This window comes from Cyanistes caeruleus, chromosome 18 (genome assembly GCF_971803275.1).
Source record: "Cyanistes caeruleus chromosome 18, bCyaCae1.hap1.1, whole genome shotgun sequence".
Lineage (NCBI taxonomy): Eukaryota > Metazoa > Chordata > Aves > Passeriformes > Paridae > Cyanistes > Cyanistes caeruleus.
The window spans coordinates 10,286,876-10,308,493 of record NC_141718.1 but is presented as its reverse complement, the minus strand read 5'-3'; the positions used below and the strand labels follow the sequence as shown (position 1 = coordinate 10,308,493).

Genomic DNA, 21,618 nt, shown 5'->3' with positions numbered 1-21,618 from the left:
AATGTTTTGATGGTTGAAGGCTTGGGTGGGATGGGCTCCTGGGGGAATGATGCCTGTAGTGTAGGGGCAGATGCTGCAGGAGAGTGATGGATGGAAGATGGGCGTTGTCTAAAGGGTCAGAAGTCAGGCGGGTGCATGAAGATGCTGGTGCTTTTTAATCTGCTTCTGGATGGAAAAATGCATAAGTCATCCATAAGTGGTGGGCTGATCAGATTTACAGGTGACCACAAATACCCCTGTCTCACAAATATTCAGGCATTATCTGTGTCTTAGCAGATGAGATGTGTGTGCACACAAGAGGCAGGGTCTGCACGTGTTGGGGAAGCTGGGCCAGGTTTGGCCCTGCTGATGAAACTCCTCATGCTCTGCTTACTTGGGGGAACAGTGGGACTTCCAGTCTAGGAGTGCCCTCCCAGGTTTAAACACACTGTTTTTAAAATTTCAATTTTTTTTTTTCCTCCCGGCCAGGCCTGCAATCACTGTGAGCCAGGGTGAGGTGAGCAGCCCCCAGCGTGTCACCGCCAGTCAGCAGCAGACCCGAATTTCTGCTTCTTCAGCTACACGGGAGCTGGATGAGCTGATGGCTTCTCTCTCTGACTTTAAGGTACCCTGTCATGACAGCTCATTGCTTCATCTTGTCCCTACCCACCTCAGTCTCTCTTGCCTGTTAACCACATTTGCTGACCTTGGCTGGTCTCCAGAATGCCTCCTTTACCTCTCACATTTGCTCTGATAAACTTCCTGTGGTGTATTCGTGCTTTCTGAGTGGCACTGTAGGTGTCCTTGACTGCTATAAATTCTCATCACTGGCAGGGCAAGGCAGTTCTGGGATCTGTTTTTCCTTCAATTCTGCAGTTTGTCTGTTTGCCAAAGATAATGAGCATTGTTACTGCTCGGTACAGAGTGAATTATTTTGCTGTGCTACAACTTAATGAGAAGGAGGGAGGCATGGGACACCACTCTGCTTATTGACAGAGACCAGGCCCTTCTGTTCTGTGGGATGACTCTCCTCTCTGGAGTGTTTTCACCCTGATGTGCTTTCCCCTAGGAGAATGGATATTCCAGGCATGTGGTGTGAGCACTGAAGCCTTTACATCAGACAGAAGGAGATTTCAAAGGTTTTATCTTAAAACAAAATCTCTTATTCAACTCAAAATTGGATTAAAGTTTGAGGGTTTTTTTGCCCCTTCTTATGGGGGCAAAGGATGGCAAATACTATTCAGTGTCAGCATATATACTTGAATAATTTTTTCTTTATTCATGTGGGTATGTTACCATTCCTGCAGTAGATGATGAACTGTGGAAGTTGTTTTCATGAGATTTCATTTACCCATAGTCATAGCAAAATGAAAAATATTTTCTCATTTTTTAGTTTCAGCTGCTTTGCTTACAGTCTTACTGAGCTATTGACTTGGATTTGTTCTGAGAGAGGTAGAGAAAGCAAATACACTGGATAATCTCTTTGTTAGGTTTGCCTTTTTTACAAACATACGTGCCTTCTAATCCTAAATCAGTTCCTATCTCTGTTTTATCCCTGTATGGAAGGTTCTGCTGGATGCTTGAGATTTCTTGTCTGTGCTGAACTCCAGCCCCTCCTAGATGATGTTAGGTGGGGCAGCCAGAGCTGAGCAATGTTTCGTGAGGAGAGGTACAGAACATGCAGGGGCAGCTTTACTGTTTGCTGTTCTTTCTGTGCTTGGTGGGTCCCATGGATGTCACAATGCCCAGAGTTGTGACAAGTATGTGAGTTCAGAACCCAGCAAATATATTCTGAGAAGCTTTACTTGCCTTATGCTTGCTGGAATGGAATTCAGTCTGCCATTCCTGGCACATGCACCTAAATCAGTGAGAATCTGGGAGTTCCTCAGTGTTTTCTCTAGACTTACTGTAGTGTGTGTTTAGTCAACTGCAAATATTGACACCTTAGTGTTGCTTTTTTTCTCCTTCTGAGGTCCTAGGGTGTAGTGCAGGATGGCCACAAGCTCTGTTAAGCCTGCTTGAAGCACTGCAGTGTTGTGAAGCTGGAGAGAGTTCCCCTTTGTGCTTCTGGCATTTCCTGCCCTGCTCCTTCCATGTGCTGTGGGAGCTGAGCGCTATGGCCTTGTGCCCCTGCTGCTTCTATCAGGAAACAAGCTCAGGGTGTGGCACAGCCTTTGCTCCCAGGTGAGCTCTTGGCAACCGAGAATGACCTTGCCCAGCACAGGTTTCTTTGGAAGATAGAGGGAGCAGACATTTTTAAGTGTGGGTGATCCAGTACTTTGCACTCCTGAGAAGAAGCTTTGGAATCTGCAGTAAAACCTGTGTGACAGAGATGAGCTGCTGTGACTAACACACCACCTGCCTCCCTGGCTTAGTTTTCAGCTGACCTCAGAGATCAAATTGAAATGCAGCATGATTTTAAGATTTGGGCTTTATTAAGCACAAGACTGGTATTTTTGTGAGGCATTGAGCTCATCTGTGCCTAAACATTCTTCTTGGAGCACAAGTAACATGGCTTCTGTGATCATTTCCCGTTTGTTAATGATGTCATTGACTGTTTTTAAGTTACTTTCCTTTTTTCCTGTCCTCCAGGTTGCTTCATTTTCCCTTCAGTTCTTTTTGTTTGGTTATACCTCTTCTGGTAGGGTGGTGTTAACTTGGCTGTAAAAATGTATTCTAGTCTGTACCAGTGTTGGAATATAAGGGAGACAAAGGGAGTCCTTGCAAAGGTGGAATGCGAAAGGCTGCTCTTTGAGTGTCAGACCTGTGTGTAACTGCAGGAAATAGGATAAAAAACCCAAATGTGATGTGTAATTAGCTGGAGGTAGTAGAAATTGCAATAGATGGGGGTGGGAGGAGCAGAGGGCACTGTTGCTCAATTTGCCTTGTACTCCAGAGTAAAAGGTGATGATGCATTAATATTTTGCTCACCCTAATTTGTTGCCCCTTCTTTTTGCTTACAGAATCCATTTGATTTTGGTTATCTGGTTCATCGGTCATCAGGCATTGAGATTACTTAATGCACTTGTTTTTTTACCCTCTGCCATTTCTGTGTAATGTGATGCCTGCATACTGCATAGCTGGATGCTTGTAGTTAACTGTTCTGTTACTGTTGAGTGCTCACCCATTGCTCTTATTTTGGAATCAGTATGGTTTCAATATGTTGAAAATACTGATGTTTGAGCAAAACGTTACTCTTGCCTTGAAAATTCCTGACGTCATTTTAGGAAGTCTGGAAACCAAGTGTGAAGCACAACATCAAACCAGGTTACTTTTACAGGTGTAACCAGCTTAAGCAAAATACAGGGAGAGGGCACTCTTGGGAAATTCTCTCATTTTAATACACTTGCTAGTCATTTCCTTTCAGCTGGCTGGTCACAGTAGCCTGGCTATGCTACTTGAGGGGAAGAGCAATCTGTAATGAAATGGGGTCTCTTACTGCTTTTTCCTTTCTGAGAACAGTCTCCTTGTAGCACTACTGGTGCGACTTTGCAAGCGTGTGCATGTGTGCCAGCTCCTGGCCCCTCAGCATGGCAGGAGCTCAGGTCATCTGAAGGTTGTTAATCTTCCATTTACTGACAAGTTTTGTGCATATTCTGGTTAATTATATCATTTTTTTCATGATAGATATCTCAGAAAGCTAAGTGGAGACTGAGGTAGCATACATGGGGCTTAGGAAGTTATGTTCTCCTCCACCTCAGAGCATTTGACTTCTTTAGGCTCCTCTGGAAAATATGACTAAGAGTCAGAGCAGGTCTTGATAGCTCCTTGGATTTGGAAATCCTTTGTGGATACATTTCTAAAACTGAGAAGGCACAGTCTTAGTGTTGGGTTGACCTGCTGTGTGAGCTGTTCTGAGTCTCCCTTTCTAAGAAAAATGAGTAGTACCACTTTGTCTCCTAGAGTTTAGTCAGGAACCACTGGAAGTGGGGAAAGAAGGACCCATGATGTTTTGTTTTAAAAGACCCTGTAAGTCAAGGAAAACCAAAACCTCTGTATTAATTATTCTTTTTAGAATTTTCCTTGGATCAAAATTAATACTGATTTTATTACAATGTCAATGTGTAGTCTTTGGCCTAAGGGGAAGAGGCTAATCTGCCACCTAAGCAATGCTCACAAGGGCATGGAGTGACTGACAGGCTCGTATAGATTCAGTGTGTGTCACTTCCAAGGTGAGATTAGTGATGTGAATAGAACAAAGCCCATGTCATCTGCTCTTGCTGTGAATGCCCTGAAGCTTTGTTTTCACTGCCATGAACTCAGCCAACTGGAGCATTTTATTAGTGTATCAAGAAGAAAATGTCATGCTTTGTTCTATTAATTGATTGAATTTTTTTGCAGCTTTGGAATATAAAATCTACATGTCTGACTGTGAGTAAGTTAACGTGACCTTTAGTCACAGTTGAGACACGCCTGGGTTTGAAGCTGGCTTCCCAGCAGTGGCCATGCCATGCCCCCAGCGCAGCTGCAGGTGACAGTGAGCTGTCACTGAGGAGGAGGGCCCAGGAAAAGGATACCATTGGCTGTAGAACTCTTGAAGATTGCTACAATATCTTATTGGTTCTGCTCTTTGGTGTCTCATTTTTCTTCCTTACTCTTAGAAGGAAGGATTTGGCTCAATGTGGCTTTTTGATTTGGAAGTCATGATTCTTACAATGCTTAATTCTGTGCCTTTTTTTCCTTTTCCTTATCTCTGTCATTATCTTTTTCTCTCTTTATTCCTTCTATCTCTTTTTTTGCAGACTAGTTCCACTATGTCTCTGATTTCTGAATCGTCCCTAGAACCGGTTCCCAGTTCAGCAAATGCAGACTTCAGCAACACTCCTCACAGTTTAGCAGTGCTGTCCCATTCCAAACACCCTTCTGCAAGTCACAGTGGGGACTCGACAGTGCCAACATCTGTCCCCTCAGCAGACCCCTGCATTGAGGAATGCAGTGACCCTGCAGTTCTGTCTTTGTCAGGGCATCCTGCTGCCCCTCCACCTGTGCCCCGTTTAGCACAAACTGTCCCCGTGCCCCCACCACGGAGCTCCTCTGGTTGTGCTGCTCGGGGGGAGCAGGTGGCCTCTGCAGGCTTAGTTCAGCTGAACAGAAAGCCTGACTCTTCCAGAAATATTTCCCAGGCTGCACCAGCTTCCAGCGTGGAGCTTCTCTGTAGATCTGCTAATGTGGAGGCACAGGGCTTAGGGTATGACATGGCAAAAGAGACTGGGAAGGAACACAGAACTGACCCCAAAATCTCAAGTGTACCTGTTTCAAATGCTTTGAAGGGGCAGATACCCAAGGAGCTGCATCAGCAGGGAGTACTCAGGAACAACTCAGGTCTTTCCTCTCAGGGCAGAAGTGTGGAAACAGCTTTAGATGAGCTGTGGGCCCTGGAGCTGCCTGCACGTGTGCCAGAGGTGCATGCAAAGAATGACAATGTTATGGATTCTGTTAAAGAACCTCCTGTTGTTGCCCTGGATCGGTGGGATGTCTTTCCAGACACTAAAAACCAGTTGGGCTTTGTCGTGGAGCAAGGACAGGAGCTAAAAGCTGAAGTGCCACATGAAACCAAGGTACAGCACTGTCCTGATGTGGGCAAGAAGAGGCAGGGCAGAGACAGAACTATTAGGAAGGCAGGTACTGCTAACATGAACAAGGCCAGAGGAGACCAGGAAAATGAGCAGTTCAGAAGCTCTGCAGTAACTCCGGAATCTCCAGAAAACTTTGGGAAGGCTGAATGGGATCTGCCATGTGTCTCCAAACCACCCATTGAGAGGATTTCTGCGTCTGGCCAGGCAGGCACTGAGTGAATGCAGGAGCAGGGCAAGTCCTAGCCAGGACTGTTCTGCCAGCACACTAACAGTGTGTGTGTGCAGTGAGTGTGCCTGGGCCCACCCCACTAACAGCACGAGCTCTGAGTGGTGTCACTGAGAGCTGCATGTCACAGGGCTTCACAACCCCCACCTTTATCTTGTGGTCTCTCCTGCATGTGGCTCAGCAGCACAGAATGTGGCAGTTTGTAGGGAATTCCTTGTGAGATGGACTTTTATTCCCTAACTGGGGTAAGGCTCAGTCCACAGAGACCTCCAAAAAGCTGAAAGGGCTGTTTTATGCTACTGATTGGGATGGCAGCTCCTCTGCTCTGCCTACCTTTTTAGGTCTCATTACTGAAGCTGTTAGTGTTCCTTTCCGTGCTGGAAGTACACTTAGTGCACCAGACATCTCTGAACAAGAGCCTTGTGCCTGTCAAGGGCAAACACAGAGAGGCAGCTCTCTGCCCTTGTGATGCTGAGGTTTCTGTAATGCTCAGTGGAGTGCTCATGCTGCACCTCCTATCTTGGCTTCCTACTGGTTAATCTTTCCCTTCCTTTTCTAGACAGTTATTTTTGGCTGCTGTGATTATCCTTACAGGGTTTTTCCTTGCACTGAGTCACTGTTCTGGGCTGTGCCAAGAGGAATTTTGGCATTGTGGAATAAATGCCATCACTCTTCCTGTTCACGATTGTCACTAATGTCTTTGAGTTTGTGCTGTTGCATCTTGCGGCTTGCTCTGACATTGCTTTTCTCTGCTCTTACTATTGCCTTTGTCATTTAGATTAAATCTTTAATCAAGAGGACAAAAGAGACAGCAAATGTGCATCCAATGTCTCGGGACCTCTCTCCAAGGCGTAAACTAGGTCCTGCCATATTCCACAAGACTGAGTCCCAAGATCGCTTGGTTGAGGAGCTTCAGGACAGACTGGGCATCGATAACCAGGAGCAGGAAGAATGGCAAAGCCAGGATGCCTGGCTGACAGAGGGGCTCATTGTCACTGCCAGGCCCCGGGGGGAAGAGCAGAGTGGTGAACAGCAAGTAGAGAAGGTAGAAAGCGGGGTCACATGTGCTGGGAAATTCCAGCATGTCCTTCTGTCCAGATAGCATTGTGTGGAGGTGCAGATTGAGTTTCTGAGCATCCTAAACTACACAAAATGAAGAACCAACTCTTTCTATTCACCCTTGCTTGGCCTGAGAGGGAGAGCAGCACAGGGTCCTAGTTCTGGATGTTTCAGAACTGGAGTGGGATCTGAGGGAGCTGCTGATGGTGTCTGTTGATGCAGTCTGCTGCAATCACATCTCAAATGTCCATGTGGGGATTATTTTTAAAACCGCACTGGGAGGCCTGACATCAAGGTGTGTTTTGTTTTGTCCAGTGCTGTACCTGTTCAGGACTTTCTGGGGATGGATAAGATGGTGCTCTTCCTTAAGCTACAGTGAGCAGCACCTTTTCTAGTTCCCTTCTCTTTCTTGCTGCTTTTTCCCTTTAGATAAACAGTGATAGCAACCAGCCTTCCTGTTAAAGGAAGTGATTGTTGGTTCCTCTTTGGATTTATTCACCTTTCTTCTTCCTCTGTGTCTTTCTAGGTGGTTTTTCCTCCAGAATCCCCGCTCCTCCCCAGGAGGACAATTTCTGTTCCAGCCTCTTCCCAGCTCCAGCCTTCCAAAGAAGCTGCAAAGATAGTCCCTGCTAATGCTGCTCCTTCTCCTGCCTCTGGCTCTGCACCTCTTCTCTCACTCCCACCTCAGCCTTGCCATGTGTCATCTACCCCAGCTCCTAGTCCAGTCTCTTCCTTCAGCTTGGCTCCCCAGCCTCTCTTCCAGTGGGAAGCTTCTGATAATGATTATCATGAGGTTTCTGTTGTGGACACCCCTCCTAATGAAGATCCCAAACATTCCTGTTCTCCCCAGACCTGGACCCCTAGCACCAAAGCAGTTGTCTCTGTTGGCTGTCAGACTGAAGATGGAGCTTTCTTCCCAGAAATGCAGGCAGGCTTCTCTGTTCTGGTTTGTGTTTTTAGCAGTATTTTCCAATACAACTACTGCTTGTAATTTGACAGCTCAGTAGATACAGTGTTCAGGTAAAGGCTGGTATGAACTGCTGGATGGGAGAGAGGACTCATGGATAATATCTAATCCCAGCTGTAGCACTGCACAGTACATGTCTGTGCAATAACTTGCTGGGATATGTGGGTCCTGTGTATCCTGACAGTCACTTTGTGCAGCAGGGACTCTTATTTCCCTCTGAGATTAAGAAGGTAACTCTGAAACAAAGCCTGCAGCTCTCCCTGCCACAATCTCTCTGAAATGGAGGGAGTAAAAGATGGCAGAACATACAGGAAGGAGCAGCTCAGCAATCCTTCCTGTGTTTGCACTTTTAGGCAGGTGTCCACTGTACAAGTGGATTTGGGGGAGGAGATAGCACAGCCAGGACCTGGGTTCTTCATCTCCTGCCAGGAAACGGCAGTAGCTCCAGGGTGGTGGGGTGTTCTAAGGTATATGTGCAGTGCAGTGTTAGTGTGCAGGCAGCTCACAAGCAATGAGCAAGGAAACAACTCTGCATCTTGACCTGTTGTACTTTCCAGGTGACCTCTGCTCCTCCCCTCGTCCGCAGTGCCAATCCATTGGCTGCTCCTGCACTCCGGGGCCCCACAGCCCCTGACAAGGCAGGATCCCCTTTCTGTTTCCTCAGCATGGTGTGTGCTCTTCCGGTTGATGAATGTGCTGGGATCTGCTCCTGGAGCTCCCAACACCGTTAATGTGGATAATATCCTGTATTGTATGGTTTGCTACTCATAGAGCTCCTTTCTGAATCTGAGTGATGGCAGATTTTATGGGTGAAGGGTGGGAATTTGAAGGGCCTTTGCATGAGGATGATGTGCTGAGTGTCCCCTACAAACAGCATGCATTATATACAGGAGGTGGAAACAAACCTCTTTCAGGTTGGGGCTCATTAGTGAGCTCTCAAGAGGGCTGCATGGCTGGGCCAGTTAGAAATTGAGGTGTGCACAGGTATTTGTGCCTGCTCTGGGGCCAGCTGTGACTGGCAGGAGTGTGTGGTCCCTCTGGGTCACTACAAGGGTGAAGTGCTTTGTTGTTACATGCTGAATTAATCTCATCTTTCTCCCTGGATGGTATTTATCACTTGTGTGTGGCATCTGTGCCTGCCCTGCGTGGCCATAACCCCTGGCTGGAGCAAGAGAAGCTGTGATTCTTTACACACAGTGCAGCCCTTTTCCTCCTGCTGCACCATGCAGGAAGCCTGGGCATTATCCTGGGGCTCTGGACAGGCTTTGTCTCCAAAGACCTGTTGTCTCCTTCTGTGAGAGTATCTGTGCAAGTGTGTGTGTGCTTTGGAGACAGTCACTGTAACAGTTTTTGGTAGCAAATGGGTGTTGTGTTGTGAAGGGTTTGTTTTAGGCTGAGGAGTCTGGGGTGTGATGGGGCTGCTCTGTGCTGCTGGACTAGGAGAGGTTGCCAATTACGGGAGGAGAGAGGAGGGGAAAAGCTGTGGCTTAGGATCCATCGGGAGTCATGCTGCATGTGAGGCAAGGCTGGGGAGTGTGTGGGTGTGTGTGTAAAAGCAGCTGAATTCGTGTATGTCATGAGAATGTTTATACAAACGAGCAGAAACCGGGATTTGTCATTGAGTAAACTGGTCAGCTGCAAGGACAAGCAGCTGCAGGACAGGGAATAGAGCTCCTCCTGTGGCTGGAAGGGCAGGGTCTGCCAAGACTTGGAGCACTTCAGCATGTCCCTGCTCCTTTGGCTATGCTGGCAGCAGGCTGGTGGATTGTTCATAGGCATAGATTTTGTTTAAATTTTAATTTACTCAGTAAAAGAAAATGTGCTCTAAACCTAACTTCTTTTTCTGTGTCCCAAACCTGACAATAGCTATGGCAGTGCCAAGTCAGCTAAAATAATCCTATTTCCTTGCTGGGGTTTGTTTGCAAAGGGGGCTGTGGTGGCCAAGAACATATGCTTTGTTTATAAGTTACGAACCTCAGTAAAACATTTCTCCCCTCCTCTGGGAAGCCTTTCCAAGCCGTGTGTGCTGTGGTGGTGTGAGTTTCACAAACGGCCTCTGAGACAAGTATCCAAAGCCCCTTCCCCCCACCTGCATTTCCAACTACAATACTCGTGGCAGCCCTGTCTGCTGGGGATGCAGTGCCCTCTCTGTAGGTAAACAGCAGCCAGCTGGGAGGGAGTTACTTCCTTCCTGCTTCCAGTTGCTTAGCTCAGGCATGGGGTGAGAGCCACCTGAGACTGAGAGAGACATGGCAAATAGATGTGCAGAAGATGGTGCAAAGATAGAAGATTTCCTAGCTGAAAGGGAGGCGAGATGAGGGACAGAGGAACATCTCTATCAGAGAGGAGAGATAACTGAGAGCAAGAGCATAGGAATGGAGAGAGGTCAAGGAGAAGGGGCCCTCTGGATGGCGTCTGCTTTGTCAGCTGGCCAGGAACTGATGAGGTAGAGTTTTGGCAGAGGCTTAGAGAGCACTGTACTGAGTGCCTGGGATGTGCCTGTGACTTCTGCTGTATGTGCAGTGAAAGAAAATAAAATCCTCAGTTCACAGCTCTACTGTTACATAGCTCAGTTCTCTGCATGTCTCTGCATGGGCAGAATACATGTGTGTACTTGATCCTGGGTCTCATCAGCTTCTTCAGAGAGCATAACTGATTCCTGTCTGTTTCTGCAGAGGAGTCACTGGCAGCAACAGCAGGCATTTATCTGATAAGCACAGCAGCATTCACCTTACAGTATTTGTTTTCTCTTACCTGCAGTTCATGGCACAGGGAAAAGCTGGGAGCAGCTCCCCTCCATCCACAGCCTCCAAGCCTGGCAGTCAGCTGGATACCATGCTGGGAAGTCTTCAGTCTGACCTGAATAAACTGGGTGTAGCTACAGTTGCCAAAGGTGTCTGTGGAGCCTGCAAGAAGCCTATTGCTGGGCAGGTGGGTTGAAGGTGCTGCCTCATTGCTGAACCTTGGGCTGCAGCTGGGAGTAATGGGGAGGGCTGTTTCGTGAGGCTGGAGAGACTGGAGATGCTGGAGAAACTGAAGTACTCTATTTATCCACTGGCTAGGTACGCTGTAAGCTCCTCCAGTGACCTCTACCCTGCCCCTGAGGGACTGCCCTCTCCTGAGATTATAGGTAATTCAGTTTTCATGCTACCCCAGTCCAGGGCTCACTTGAGTAGTAGAACTTGTCATTCTTGCTGACCTCCAGCTGGTATCTTGTCATATGGTCTAGGGGAGGGAGAGATAGAGTTGTTCTCCATAATCTGTTTTCCCAACAGGTGGTTACAGCCATGGGGAAAACCTGGCACCCTGAGCACTTCGTCTGCACCCACTGCCAGGAGGAGATTGGGTCTCGGAACTTCTTTGAGCGGGATGGGCAGCCCTACTGCGAGAAGGACTATCACAACCTCTTCTCTCCTCGCTGCTACTACTGCAACGGGCCCATCCTTGATGTGAGTTCCTTGGGGGAGTCATGGTGCTGGCAAGTTGCTGCAAGCCTAAATGTTAAAAGTCCACTTCACCCATGTATTCTGGGTGGAAGATTTTGTTCAGGGATTTCTGTATTTGTTTTGTCCTTGCTTTGAAAGGGAAACAACTTGGCACAGTCAAATTCTTATACTAGTGAGTGGAGTTGGTCCCTCTTACCTTTGCTGAAGTTCCTTCAGCGTCCCACATTGCTCCATCATTCTGGTCATGATTCCTCAGCTTTTTGTTGTTGGTAGCCTGTGGTAACAGGCATCAGTGCTGGTCCTGAGGACTGGATGGGGCCCTGTGTAAGGGAGGAAGCAGTGCCTAAGATCCTTTTAGGGTAAAAAAAAAGTGTGCAATGGGAAAGTCTGAACAAGCCAGAGGCAGGGGTGAATTGCCTCTGGTCTTTAAAGGACAGTCTATTTTAATGCTTGCTCTTGTCAGCACCAACATTCATATGTTCTCCCCTCTCTCCAGCCCCCCTTACTCACCTCCAAGCTGAAGCCATCATTTACATGACCTGTACTTTGTTTTTTCTTTTAAACAGAAAGTGGTGACGGCTTTGGACAGGACATGGCACCCTGAACACTTTTTCTGTGCTCAGTGTGGAGCTTTCTTTGGACCTGAAGGTATTGCTGGTTTGTGCAAGGGGAAAGCAATCTCCCCCCTGAACTGCAGACAAGGGAATGAGGCAGAGATGCTGCTGGGGTTCAGCCTGAGGCATCACAGGGGAGCTACTGGAATTTGAAGGGAGCTGTTTATGGGGGAAGGATTGTGCCAGTAATCATGGCTTCTCCCTGGAGAGGAAGAACATGCCTCTGCTGGGATGGGAAGGGTTAGGGTTAGGGAACAAGGAACAGTGTTAGGGTTAGAACAAGGAACTCTTAACAGCTCTAGCTGCTGTGTGTGTTAGCAGAGGGATGATCCTACCCACATGGGTTACCCTGCACAGGTTGTGTGGCCACAGTGAAGATGGGGAGCTGATCCCTTTGTCTCTCCTCTCCTTTGGCAGGATTTCATGAGAAGGATGGCAAAGCCTATTGCCGCAAGGACTACTTTGATATGTTTGCTCCCAAATGTGGAGGCTGTGCCCGGGCTATCCTGGAAAACTACATCTCTGCCTTGAACACCCTGTGGCACCCTGAGTGCTTTGTCTGTCGGGTAAGAAACCCAAGGTCCTTTGCTGCTGCTGTATGACCCCTCTTGTTTCCACCCTGAGGCATCTGGTCCCGTATCGGGGAAAAGTGTCTGTGGGGTAGTAAAGGGCAGCCAGCCCCACAACATAAAAACATTCCAGCAACCAAACACCTTCTCGATATCTGTCTGTTTATATTAAACTTTTGAGTTGCTTTGCTCTTTCTGTTCCCAGCTGCAGTTATGAGCTTCTACAGCAGCTTACAGATAAAGAGAGATATTTTCTGTGACCTTTAAATAATTATAAGCTGAACTTTTCTCTGAGTACTTGCCTCAGCAATCAGATTTTGAGGATCTTCCTCCCATGCTCCATCTGACAATGTAAACTAATGAGAGTGACCTTGTTCAGACAAACATGCAAGTCAGTGAAACAGTGGCAGGCTACATACAACAAGCATAATAAACAGGAATACTGCAGATGAAATGCTTGGCACTCTTTCAGAGAGCATTGCAAATATTAACTCTTACTGTCCCCAAGAGATAAGCCAAATCAGCCACTGTTTCCTAGAGTGGGAGAGAAGGCAGAAACCAGATCAAGCAGCCAGAACTGCAAGCTGCTGATTCCTGTTGTGATGCTCAGTGTAGACAGTCACCAGCCTGTTGGGACTGTCTGTGGCTCCTCTGGTGGTGTACAGAGTGAGGCAGAAGCTGTGCCCGACTGGGGCTGGGGGGGCTATGCCTTATGCAGAGATTGAGACTTTATCAAGTAGCTCTGTTTTCCTTTCTCCCTGCTGTGGCCTGAATTAGTGAGGCCAGCACGGATTTCCTCCAGGCCACAATATGGGATTCTCTTCCTGTTTCTGCAAAAGCAGAGCAAACTTTACAGCTGTCCTGCTGACTGAGGGAAGAGACTGTCAGCATTGGTGAAGTCATGGACTCCTGCAGGCAAACTGCATTCTCCTGGTACTGCAAGTGTTCAGCTGCCCATGGCTCTGCATACTGTTTGCTGGACTCATGTCCACACTCTGGGAGCCAGCTGTGTGATACTCAGTGTCCTCCCTGGGGAAGAGGACAGCAAAACCAGGATCCAGGAAACTGGCTCCTCTGGGTCTTGCTGCTGATATATTTGGTAAATCTGGCAGTGTCCTCAACTCTCTCCTTTACTCTCCTTCCTCAGTTTCCCACTTTTACAAGGAGAGGAGTCTCTCCAGTCTGGTGGAAATGATGGCTTTTGTTGCAAGTTCTGCAATGAAGTGTCCTCAGCTGCCTGATGCTGAGGGGGAGGGAACAGCTCTGGACACATTAGCACATAGCTGGTGTATCCTCTTCCCCTTATCTGTTCAACATCATTAGCACTATAGAACAGTTTCAGCAGTGACTCATGTGTAACTGGTGGAAATGTTTCAGGCTGGAAAATCCTTTGCAGAGTGTACCTGCCTAATGCCAGCCATTCTGGAGAGGTCACTCATAAAGATTAATTGTGCCTAATTTTCTCAGCTGGAACCAGTCCCAAGCTCATCAGGATTCTGCTGCATGAAAGTCTGTGTTGGTCCTTTCTTCTGTTTGCCCTTGTGAGAAGCTGGAGTGAGGAAAAAAATACCAGAGAAAGGTGCTGCAGTGTTTCCCATCTCAGGGCAGGAATGTCCTCTTTTATCCTGGCTGGACATATCTGGTAGCTCATCCTTAGTATTTTCTTTGTAGAGGTGAAGCTAGCTGGGCAAAGGAGCTGGTTAACTCCCTTGCTTGTGTCTGTAACTGTGCATTTCTCAGGTTTTTTTTGGAAACTCTTCATGATGGGCAGAGTTTGGCTCTGGATAATAGGACAGTGCTGGAAGGCGGCAGTTCACCTGCCCACCGCAGAGCTGGGCTGTGCCATAGAGCAGAGGACTCTTGTAGAGCTGCCCCTGCCCACCACCCCAGCTTCTCATGCAACCTGTCCCCTTTGCTTTGTCCTGCTGCAGGAATGTTTCACCCCGTTCGTCAACGGCAGCTTCTTTGAGCACGACGGGCAGCCCTACTGCGAGGTGCATTACCACGAGCGCCGCGGCTCGCTCTGCTCCGGCTGCCAGAAGCCCATCACAGGACGCTGCATCACTGCTATGGGCAAGAAATTCCACCCAGAACACTTTGTCTGTGCCTTCTGCCTCAAGCAGCTCAACAAAGGAACCTTCAAAGAGCAAAACGACAAACCCTACTGCCAGAACTGCTTCCTCAAGCTCTTCTGTTAGAGGCACCATAGATGGGCTCTAAAGCATCTTTCTGCCACCCCCTTGGCAGTTCTGTCTCTCTGAACATTACTGTGATTTAGGAACCTTACCAGGCAGGGGAGGAGGGGGGTGGGGGGTGGGAAGTGCTGCTATGGAGAGGCAGTAGATCCAGAGATGAGATGGACCATTAAACTGGAAACGCCCTTGGTGTGTCTCAGAAGAGAGAGGCCGAGATCCCTCGTTATGGTGTGTGTGTGTGTCTGTGTGTGACTGACAGCTGAGCTTAGCTCGAGGGCTCTAACAGCAAGATTTTCCCAGCCCTCTCCTGGCAGCAGGAGGCTTTGCCAGTACATTTCAGCCTGTGTCAGCTCTCTGAGCAAATAGTGACACTTGCAGACAACACAACCCTCTGCTTTGACACCTCATTCTCAGGCTTTTGCCTGCAGGTGCACCGGGTGAGTGACAGCGCAGAGAGGCCACCCTGTGACCTCAGTGCCACCCTGGCTCTACTCACAGAGTTACACTGTGTGTGTGACTTGCTGAGACTAGAGCATCAGCACAGGCAGCCAAGACCCTGCAAGGGTCTCTCCAGTTCCATTACACTGTAAGGAGATAATACCACTTACTCTTTTTTCAATTAAGAGGAATCAAGATGTTATTGTGTGGGGTGTTTCTCTTTTTTTTTCCTTAGTTTGTTACTCCCTTTCTCAATGCCTTTTCTCAGCACACTGGAGCAGAAGGTGGGGTAAGCCCCGACCATCCCTCAGCACTGTTGTGCTCTCCTGTAGGGACATGCCGTGCCAGGCAGCTCCATAGGCACCCAGGCCAGCTCAGGGAATCTGCTCCCCTCACCTACTGCTCCTGGGAGAGAGGAAGAGGCATCACCCCTTCTCTAAAGACAGAGAGGTCAGAGCAGCTTTGTTCATCCATCCCTGTTATGAGTGAGTGTGACGTGCGTGTGTTTATCTGGCCTGAAACTCTCCCATCTATCAGGGCCTGAGTCTGTCACAGAAGAGTGGGGAGAAGGAAGGGTTTAAGAAGCCAGGAAAAAAAAAATCCTAAATTTATATCCTTTCTTCTTCCGGTTTGCTAATGACAGCTATCAGCCCCTTGGTGTTTCCCTTTTCTGAGCTCTTGTTAAACATGTTCTACTGAGAGATGCTACAGCAATAACCTTTTATATTGACTGTTACTGGTATAACGAGTCCTGGGGGTCGGGTGTGCATGACACACTTGGAGTTTTACTATCAAAATGAATACTGTATCCTGTCTTTGATAAGAACTGTAGATTTCTTACACTGATTTTGAATTCATATCTAATTTACTTTTAATCCTCTTATACGGAAATTGGTTTTGAAGTGATTTTAAGAAAGCAACTTTTATATCAAGCTGTGCTGTCCTAGGCAGCGTGCCAGTTATGCTGGTTTACTGCATCTGTAATCTCAATGCTTTATTAAGCCTAACTAACACTCAATATTTCCTTTTTGTTGCGGGTTGGGAGGGGCAGGAATCTATGGGCAAGGGAATGTGACTTGTATTTTTTTTCCCCTAGCACAGGCAGGTGAACTGTGAATAGATTTAGGTTTGTTTTTTTTTTTTCTTCCTCTGGGTCACCTAAAAGTGTAATTTTGGTTTTTATTATAACCTGTAAACTGCTGTATTTGAATCACCTGCCGTTCTCCCAAAGATCAGCTTCCACGATGTTAAAAGTGAGTCTTAATATGATGCTATGGGGAAAGGATCTCAGATCTTTGCCCTTGGTTTCTCTTCTTCAGCTGCCTCAAACCAGAACAGGGTTAATTGGGGAAGAGGTTCCTTTCTTTCTGTGGAAGAAAGGTCTTGTGACTGAGGAGGACAAACTGGGAGACAGAGTCTGTTCCTTACTAGCTGTGCAGCTTTGGGCCAGTCACTAAACCTTATGGTGCCTCAGTTTCCCCATCTGTAAAATGGGGGCAGTTTAGCCTGGATTTGTGAAGTTATTGTGAGGCCTAGTTCGTGTCTAGTGAAGCACTTCTAGGTCTCTGGCTGGAGGGTGCTATGGAGAGGGGAGTGTTGTGCTGAAATTCCCGGTGGCTTTCTGTGGTAACCAGCCCTGGGAATGGTGTTTGCAGTTAGTGCTCTGGAGAGCTGCAGCTCTGTCACCATTGGCATCCAGTTGTGTTTTGCAGCTTGGTGGGTGCATTAGAGGGGTCTAGGGGTGGCTGTGTCAGAAACCAGCCCTGAAAGCCATGGGTCACAGTCCCATGTAACTTCGTCATGGTGCTGCGCTGTCCTGCTCTGGTCACTGATACTGTCCCACTGATTTCCCCTGACAAACAAACCTCAGTGTGTGGGTGTGAGACCAGAGGGAGCTCTAGGAGCACTGGAGCTGTGTCAGCTGGGCTGAGCACTGCTCTGGGAAATTCTTGAGGCAAGAGTCCTTATTTGCCTTTTCATCTTGTAAGTCTATTTGACCTAAAATGGATGTTCCTAAGCTGCCTGTGTTTATCTCGCTGGAGAGGTCAAATTCCTTGGTGCCGCTGAGGGGGACACACAGCTGTTGCGTGCAAGTACTGGAGAGGGGCGAGATGTTTCTGGCACTGCCACTTTGTGTGACATCTACAAACTGTGTAATCCTGTGCCTCAGTTTCCCTGTCTGGGGAGTCTTTAACCTACCTCACTGCTAGCTGAGGCTTTGTTAGTGACACTTGTGGCACGCCTGGGTGCAGGCTGCTGAGTGGGGTGCGTGGTGCTGAGAGGAGGCTCCTCTGGCCTTAGTGCTTAACCGAGATGATGTCACACTCACCTTCTGCCTTCATCTGGTGTCTGATATGCCACACCGATGCTACTCTGCCAAATAATGCCTAGTGGTGGCTGCGGCCGCTGTGGCTGTCCAAAATGCCTGTTCGTTCAGTGCAGATGTGGTTTTAGGGTAGCACGGCCGCTGTTGGGGTGTGGGGGGAGCACCCCGGGGCCAGACGCTACCCCTGGGGAAGGCCTTTTACATCACGTCCGGGCTGGGCTGGGGGAAGCTCCGCTGGGTCGACAATTATTTGATTCTTTCCTCCCTTGTAAACTTCTAACTCCGCTTTTTTTTTTTTTCTTCTTTCCTCCATTTAAAAACCTTGCAGTTACGCCAATAAAATTTTTACCATTATAGTCACGCCTGTGTCGCGGTTGTTTCCCGCCCCCGAGCTTGTGAGGGGCGGGGCCCGGGGGCCCCTCAGGGCTGAGGGGCTGGGGCGGGGGGGGGAAGGGAGGGGCAGGGCGCTCCTCCGGCCGCCAGGGGGCGACGCGCGCCCGGCCGCGCGCGCTCTCCCTGAGCCTTTCGCGTCTTCCGCTGGCGTCACGCGCGGCTCACGGAGCTGCTGATGATTGACGTAGAGATCAGCCAATGGGCTGAGGGGAGGGAGCTCCGCAGCGCTCTGCGATTGGTCATGAGCCGCATTATAAAAGGAGACGGGCCCGCCCTGCGGCCTTTCTTTCCCGGAGCCCTCGTGGAGGTGCGGGCGTGGCGCGGCGGCTCCGGCATCCGGGCGGGGTTGCGGCTGGGCGGCCGCGCTGAGGGGATCGGACCGGGACCAGGAGCGGGGTTCTGGGCCGTGGCTGGGCTGTGGGGTTGGGAGCGCTGGGCCCCAGGACGGAGGGAGGGGAAGGGTGGGGACCCACCTGAGCCGCTCTTCCTGGCAGGTCCCAGCTCGTCTTTAAACCCACCGGGCGATCCTTGGAGCACCGCCGAGATGCCCAGGGAAGACAGGGCTACGTGGAAGTCCAACTATTTTATGAAAATCATCGTGAGTGTCGACTCGGAACCCTCGTGGGGCGGTGCTGGGGCAGGCTCGGGGCAGCGGGAGCCGGGCGGGCCGGGCTGTGGGGGCCTTTGAGAGAGAGGTGAGTGCTCTGAGGTGTCTGAATGAGTTCCTGGCACTAGGAAGAGACTTGACATAGCCCAGATTAGGCCTCCTGAGAATTTGCCGTGGCGCTTGCGGACGTGTTCAGGGATGTGACTCGATGGCTGAGTGAAAGATGGAGCCTGTGGCCCACTTAGCCTTACTCGGAGGTCATCATTCTCAAACTTCTGACAGGCTTTTTTTACCTTTTAACATCTTGAGGTTTTAATGCTGCTCTGTGCTCTGCTCTGAATTTCTTTGTATAGTTACAGTGTTTCTTTTGCTATAGCAACTTCTGGATGATTACCCAAAATGTTTCATTGTGGGAGCAGACAATGTGGGATCCAAGCAGATGCAGCAGATCCGGATGTCCCTGCGTGGAAAAGCTGTTGTGCTGATGGGGAAGAACACGATGATGCGCAAAGCTATTCGTGGTCATCTGGAGAATAACCCTGCACTAGAAAAGTGGGTAATGAGTCTGAGATCACTTCTGGGTCCTCTGTCTTGGAAGAGGGGAGGTTGTCTAAGGAGTGAAACTTAAGTCTGTCATCTTCCCTTCAGGCTGCTGCCTCATATCCGTGGGAACGTGGGCTTTGTCTTCACTAAGGAGGATCTGACTGAGATCCGGGATATGCTGCTGGCTAACAAGGTAAGGGACATCAGCACTCGCTGTTTGTTTATGCTGAGATGGAATGCAAAATAAAACAGTCTTCACAGTGGATACCTCCTTAGTAGGAGTCCTCAAGGGTTGGGAATTGGCCCTTGCAGTTTTAGCCAAGTGGCTTAAGTCCAGTTGCCTCACTTTTGTGAGGTAGAGGTGCTATTCTGGGTCTATCCTGGAGGATCCTGGGTGCTGTTCTGGGTCTATCATGGAGGAGCAAGTCAGGGAGGAGGGGATCCCACAAGATCTGAGGTGAACGTTCTTGCAGTGTCTCGTCTCCCCCCTCTCAGGTGCCAGCTGCTGCCCGTGCCGGTGCTATCGCTCCTTGTGATGTGACTGTGCCAGCCCAGAACACGGGCCTCGGACCTGAGAAGACCTCCTTTTTCCAGGCCTTGGGCATCACCACCAAGATTTCCAGAGGAACCATTGAAATTCTGGTCAGTGAGCTGCAGTTGTTCAAGCTGTTCCTTGACTGGGATTGTTGCATTTGAGGGACCTGTGAAGGCCAGAGCTCTCATTAGTGCCAAGATACTGTATGAGCAGTGTAATTATTACACTTTGGGATCTGGAGGAGGGTGTCTGGCTTCAGTGTGCAGGGATTGAAGTGGAGGGATTGAAGTTCTCCATCAGATTTGCAGGGGTAGCCTCTGAGAGGAACATGCAGGTGGAGCTACCTGTAGGTAATGCAGGAAAGGTGCTGCCTTTCTCCTGGCTGGCTTGGACTTGTTTGTGTGGTCTGGGGCTTCCTCTGCTTGTGGAGCTGAAGGTGGAGCTTGTTGGTTGTGCTCATTTGCTGCTCTAGTTCCACTGCCTGTGTTTGTGTCCCATTTGATGTGCTGGAATTTCTGGGTGTGTATTCACTCCTTTTCCCTGATCTCCTCAGAGCGATGTGCAGCTTATCAAGACTGGAGACAAAGTGGGTGCCAGCGAAGCCACCCTGCTGAACATGCTGAACATCTCCCCGTTCTCCTTTGGGTTGGTGATCCAGCAGGTCTTTGACAATGGCAGCATTTACAACCCTGAAGTGCTGGACATCACTGAGGAGACCTTGCACAAACGCTTTCTGGAGGTGAGTGCCATAGCCCTGTCCCTCGTGTTCTGCATTGTTGCTCTGGGACCCAGCACTGCCCCCGAACAAAGTGTCCTGTCTGGTATTTTCCATGAGATCCTGCAGAGCCAGGAGTTCTCCCTGGTTCCCTAGAGAAACTGTCTGTCAGGAGTACTTGTAGGATTCTTCATCTGAAGCTGCTTCAGAAATCATTTAAGGCCAGTTAAAATCATGGAATATTCTGAGTTGGAAGGGCCCCACAAGGATCATTGGGTCCAGCTCCTGGTTCTGCACAGGACACCCCAGAAATCCTACCCTGTGCCCGAAAGCGTTGTCCAAATGCTTCTTGAGCTCTGGCAGCCTCGGAGACATGACCATTCTATGGGGAGCCTGTTCAGTGCCTGACCACCCTCTGGGGAAGAACTTTTTCTATTATTCCACTTCAAACTCCCCTGACACAGCTTCATGCTGTTCTCTTGAGTCCTGTCACCAGAGGGCAGAGATTAGAGACATTTAAATCTTGATGCCTTGATTTCATTGGAGCTGTTACCTGAGTGCATTGCATGCTTTTCCTTGTGTTTGCAGTGTAAAAGTGATTTACTCTGCTGTGATTTCTAGTCCAGGTTATTTCTCAGACCACAGAAACACAAATCTGTTTCTTCACAGGGTGTTCGTAATGTTGCCAGCATCTGTCTACAAATTGGGTACCCGACCATCGCGTCTGTGCCCCACTCCATCATCAATGGGTACAAGCGTGTCCTGGCCGTGGCTGTGGAGACTGACTACACCTTCCCACTGGCTGAAAAGGTAATGGCTGGCTTTGAGCTCTGCAGAGGTGTGTTAGAAATGCAACCAGGCACATTCACCGCACATCCCCTGGTTTGAGAATGCAGGATGTGTCTGGAGAAGGGCCACTTGCTTCTGTATGTTGTCTACAAATGGCAGGAGAAAGCTGATTTACCTGGTGTTGCTTCTGTGGGGCTGTTACACTCAGCATAGCTGAAACGTCTTTGGTTATTAATATCTGCTAGTGATGAGGGGACCTCTTCAGTTTCTGGCAAGCTGCAAGCGTTGCCTTTATCATTACAAAGGTTCAGTCTTGCAAAATGTTTTGTTCCTTGTGAGTTTACATTTTTTCCCCCACTTTTGCAGGTGAAGGCCTTCCTGGCAGACCCCTCAGCTTTTGTGGCAGCCATGCCTGTGGTAGCTGAAGCAGCTAAACCTGCTGCTGCCACTACTGCTGCTCCGGCGAAGGAGGCAGCAAAGGAGGAGTCGGAGGAGTCTGACGAGGACATGGGATTTGGTCTCTTTGACTAACAGCATCCACCCTCTGCCTCTGTCAGAGTTGACCCGATGGGAGAAATAAAAACCTCTTTTCCACCTTCATGTGTGCTTGCATCGATGGTGTAGTCTGCACGTCAGCTGGG

At 48.9% G+C, this 21,618-nt stretch overlaps 2 protein-coding genes and 1 long non-coding RNA gene across 21 annotated transcripts in view; 2 read left to right on the top strand and 1 right to left on the bottom strand.

Moving 5' to 3' along the window:
- Positions 1-17,755, top strand: part of PXN (paxillin) — a 62,132-nt gene extending 44,377 nt beyond the window's left edge. For 18 of the 19 annotated variants that reach the window (XM_086855517.1, XM_086855533.1, XM_086855521.1 and 15 more), the window contains 6 exons: positions 469-604; positions 10,568-10,738; positions 11,083-11,256; positions 11,820-11,901; positions 12,285-12,433; positions 14,368-17,755. In XM_086855517.1, coding sequence (XP_086711643.1) covers positions 469-604; positions 10,568-10,738; positions 11,083-11,256; positions 11,820-11,901; positions 12,285-12,433; positions 14,368-14,634 — 979 coding nt within the window. In that variant the 3' untranslated portion in view covers positions 14,635-17,755. Of the gene's footprint in view, positions 1-468; positions 605-4,721; positions 5,760-6,559; positions 6,827-7,366; positions 7,787-8,364; positions 8,446-10,567; positions 10,739-11,082; positions 11,257-11,819; positions 11,902-12,284; positions 12,434-14,367 lie in introns of all 19 variants that reach the window. The other variant, XM_086855516.1, reaches the window with a different exon arrangement.
- On the bottom strand, positions 10,832-11,573 carry LOC147649932 (uncharacterized). The gene is made up of 2 exons (XR_015277673.1): positions 11,450-11,573; positions 10,832-11,032 (listed from the first exon to the last, which is right to left on the bottom strand). It is a non-coding gene; the product is annotated as an uncharacterized LOC147649932 (long non-coding RNA).
- Positions 17,756-17,965: 210 nt separating the features above from the next.
- RPLP0 (ribosomal protein lateral stalk subunit P0) lies at positions 17,966-21,577 on the top strand. Its single transcript, XM_086855536.1, has 8 exons — positions 17,966-18,095; positions 18,283-18,386; positions 18,772-18,947; positions 19,044-19,131; positions 19,434-19,580; positions 20,027-20,212; positions 20,858-20,998; positions 21,344-21,577. Exons 2-8 carry the CDS (start codon positions 18,333-18,335, stop codon positions 21,506-21,508), a joined length of 957 nt encoding a protein of 318 aa, XP_086711662.1. The 5' UTR covers positions 17,966-18,095; positions 18,283-18,332; the 3' UTR covers positions 21,509-21,577.
- Positions 21,578-21,618: the final 41 nt, after the last annotated feature.

What these genes read in the sequence shown, in the direction of transcription:
- RPLP0 (XM_086855536.1), top strand. Translation starts at nt 18,333, where the DNA reads ATGCCCAGGGAAGACAGGGCTACGTGGAAGTCCAACTATTTTATGAAA. An exon ending in AATAACCCTGCACTAGAAAA is followed by an intron (nt 18,948 to 19,043) that starts GTGGGTAATGAG and finishes TCTTCCCTTCAG; the next exon opens with GCTGCTGCCTCATATCCGTG. An exon ending in TGCACAAACGCTTTCTGGAG is followed by an intron (nt 20,213 to 20,857) that starts GTGAGTGCCATA and finishes GTTTCTTCACAG; the next exon opens with GGTGTTCGTAATGTTGCCAG.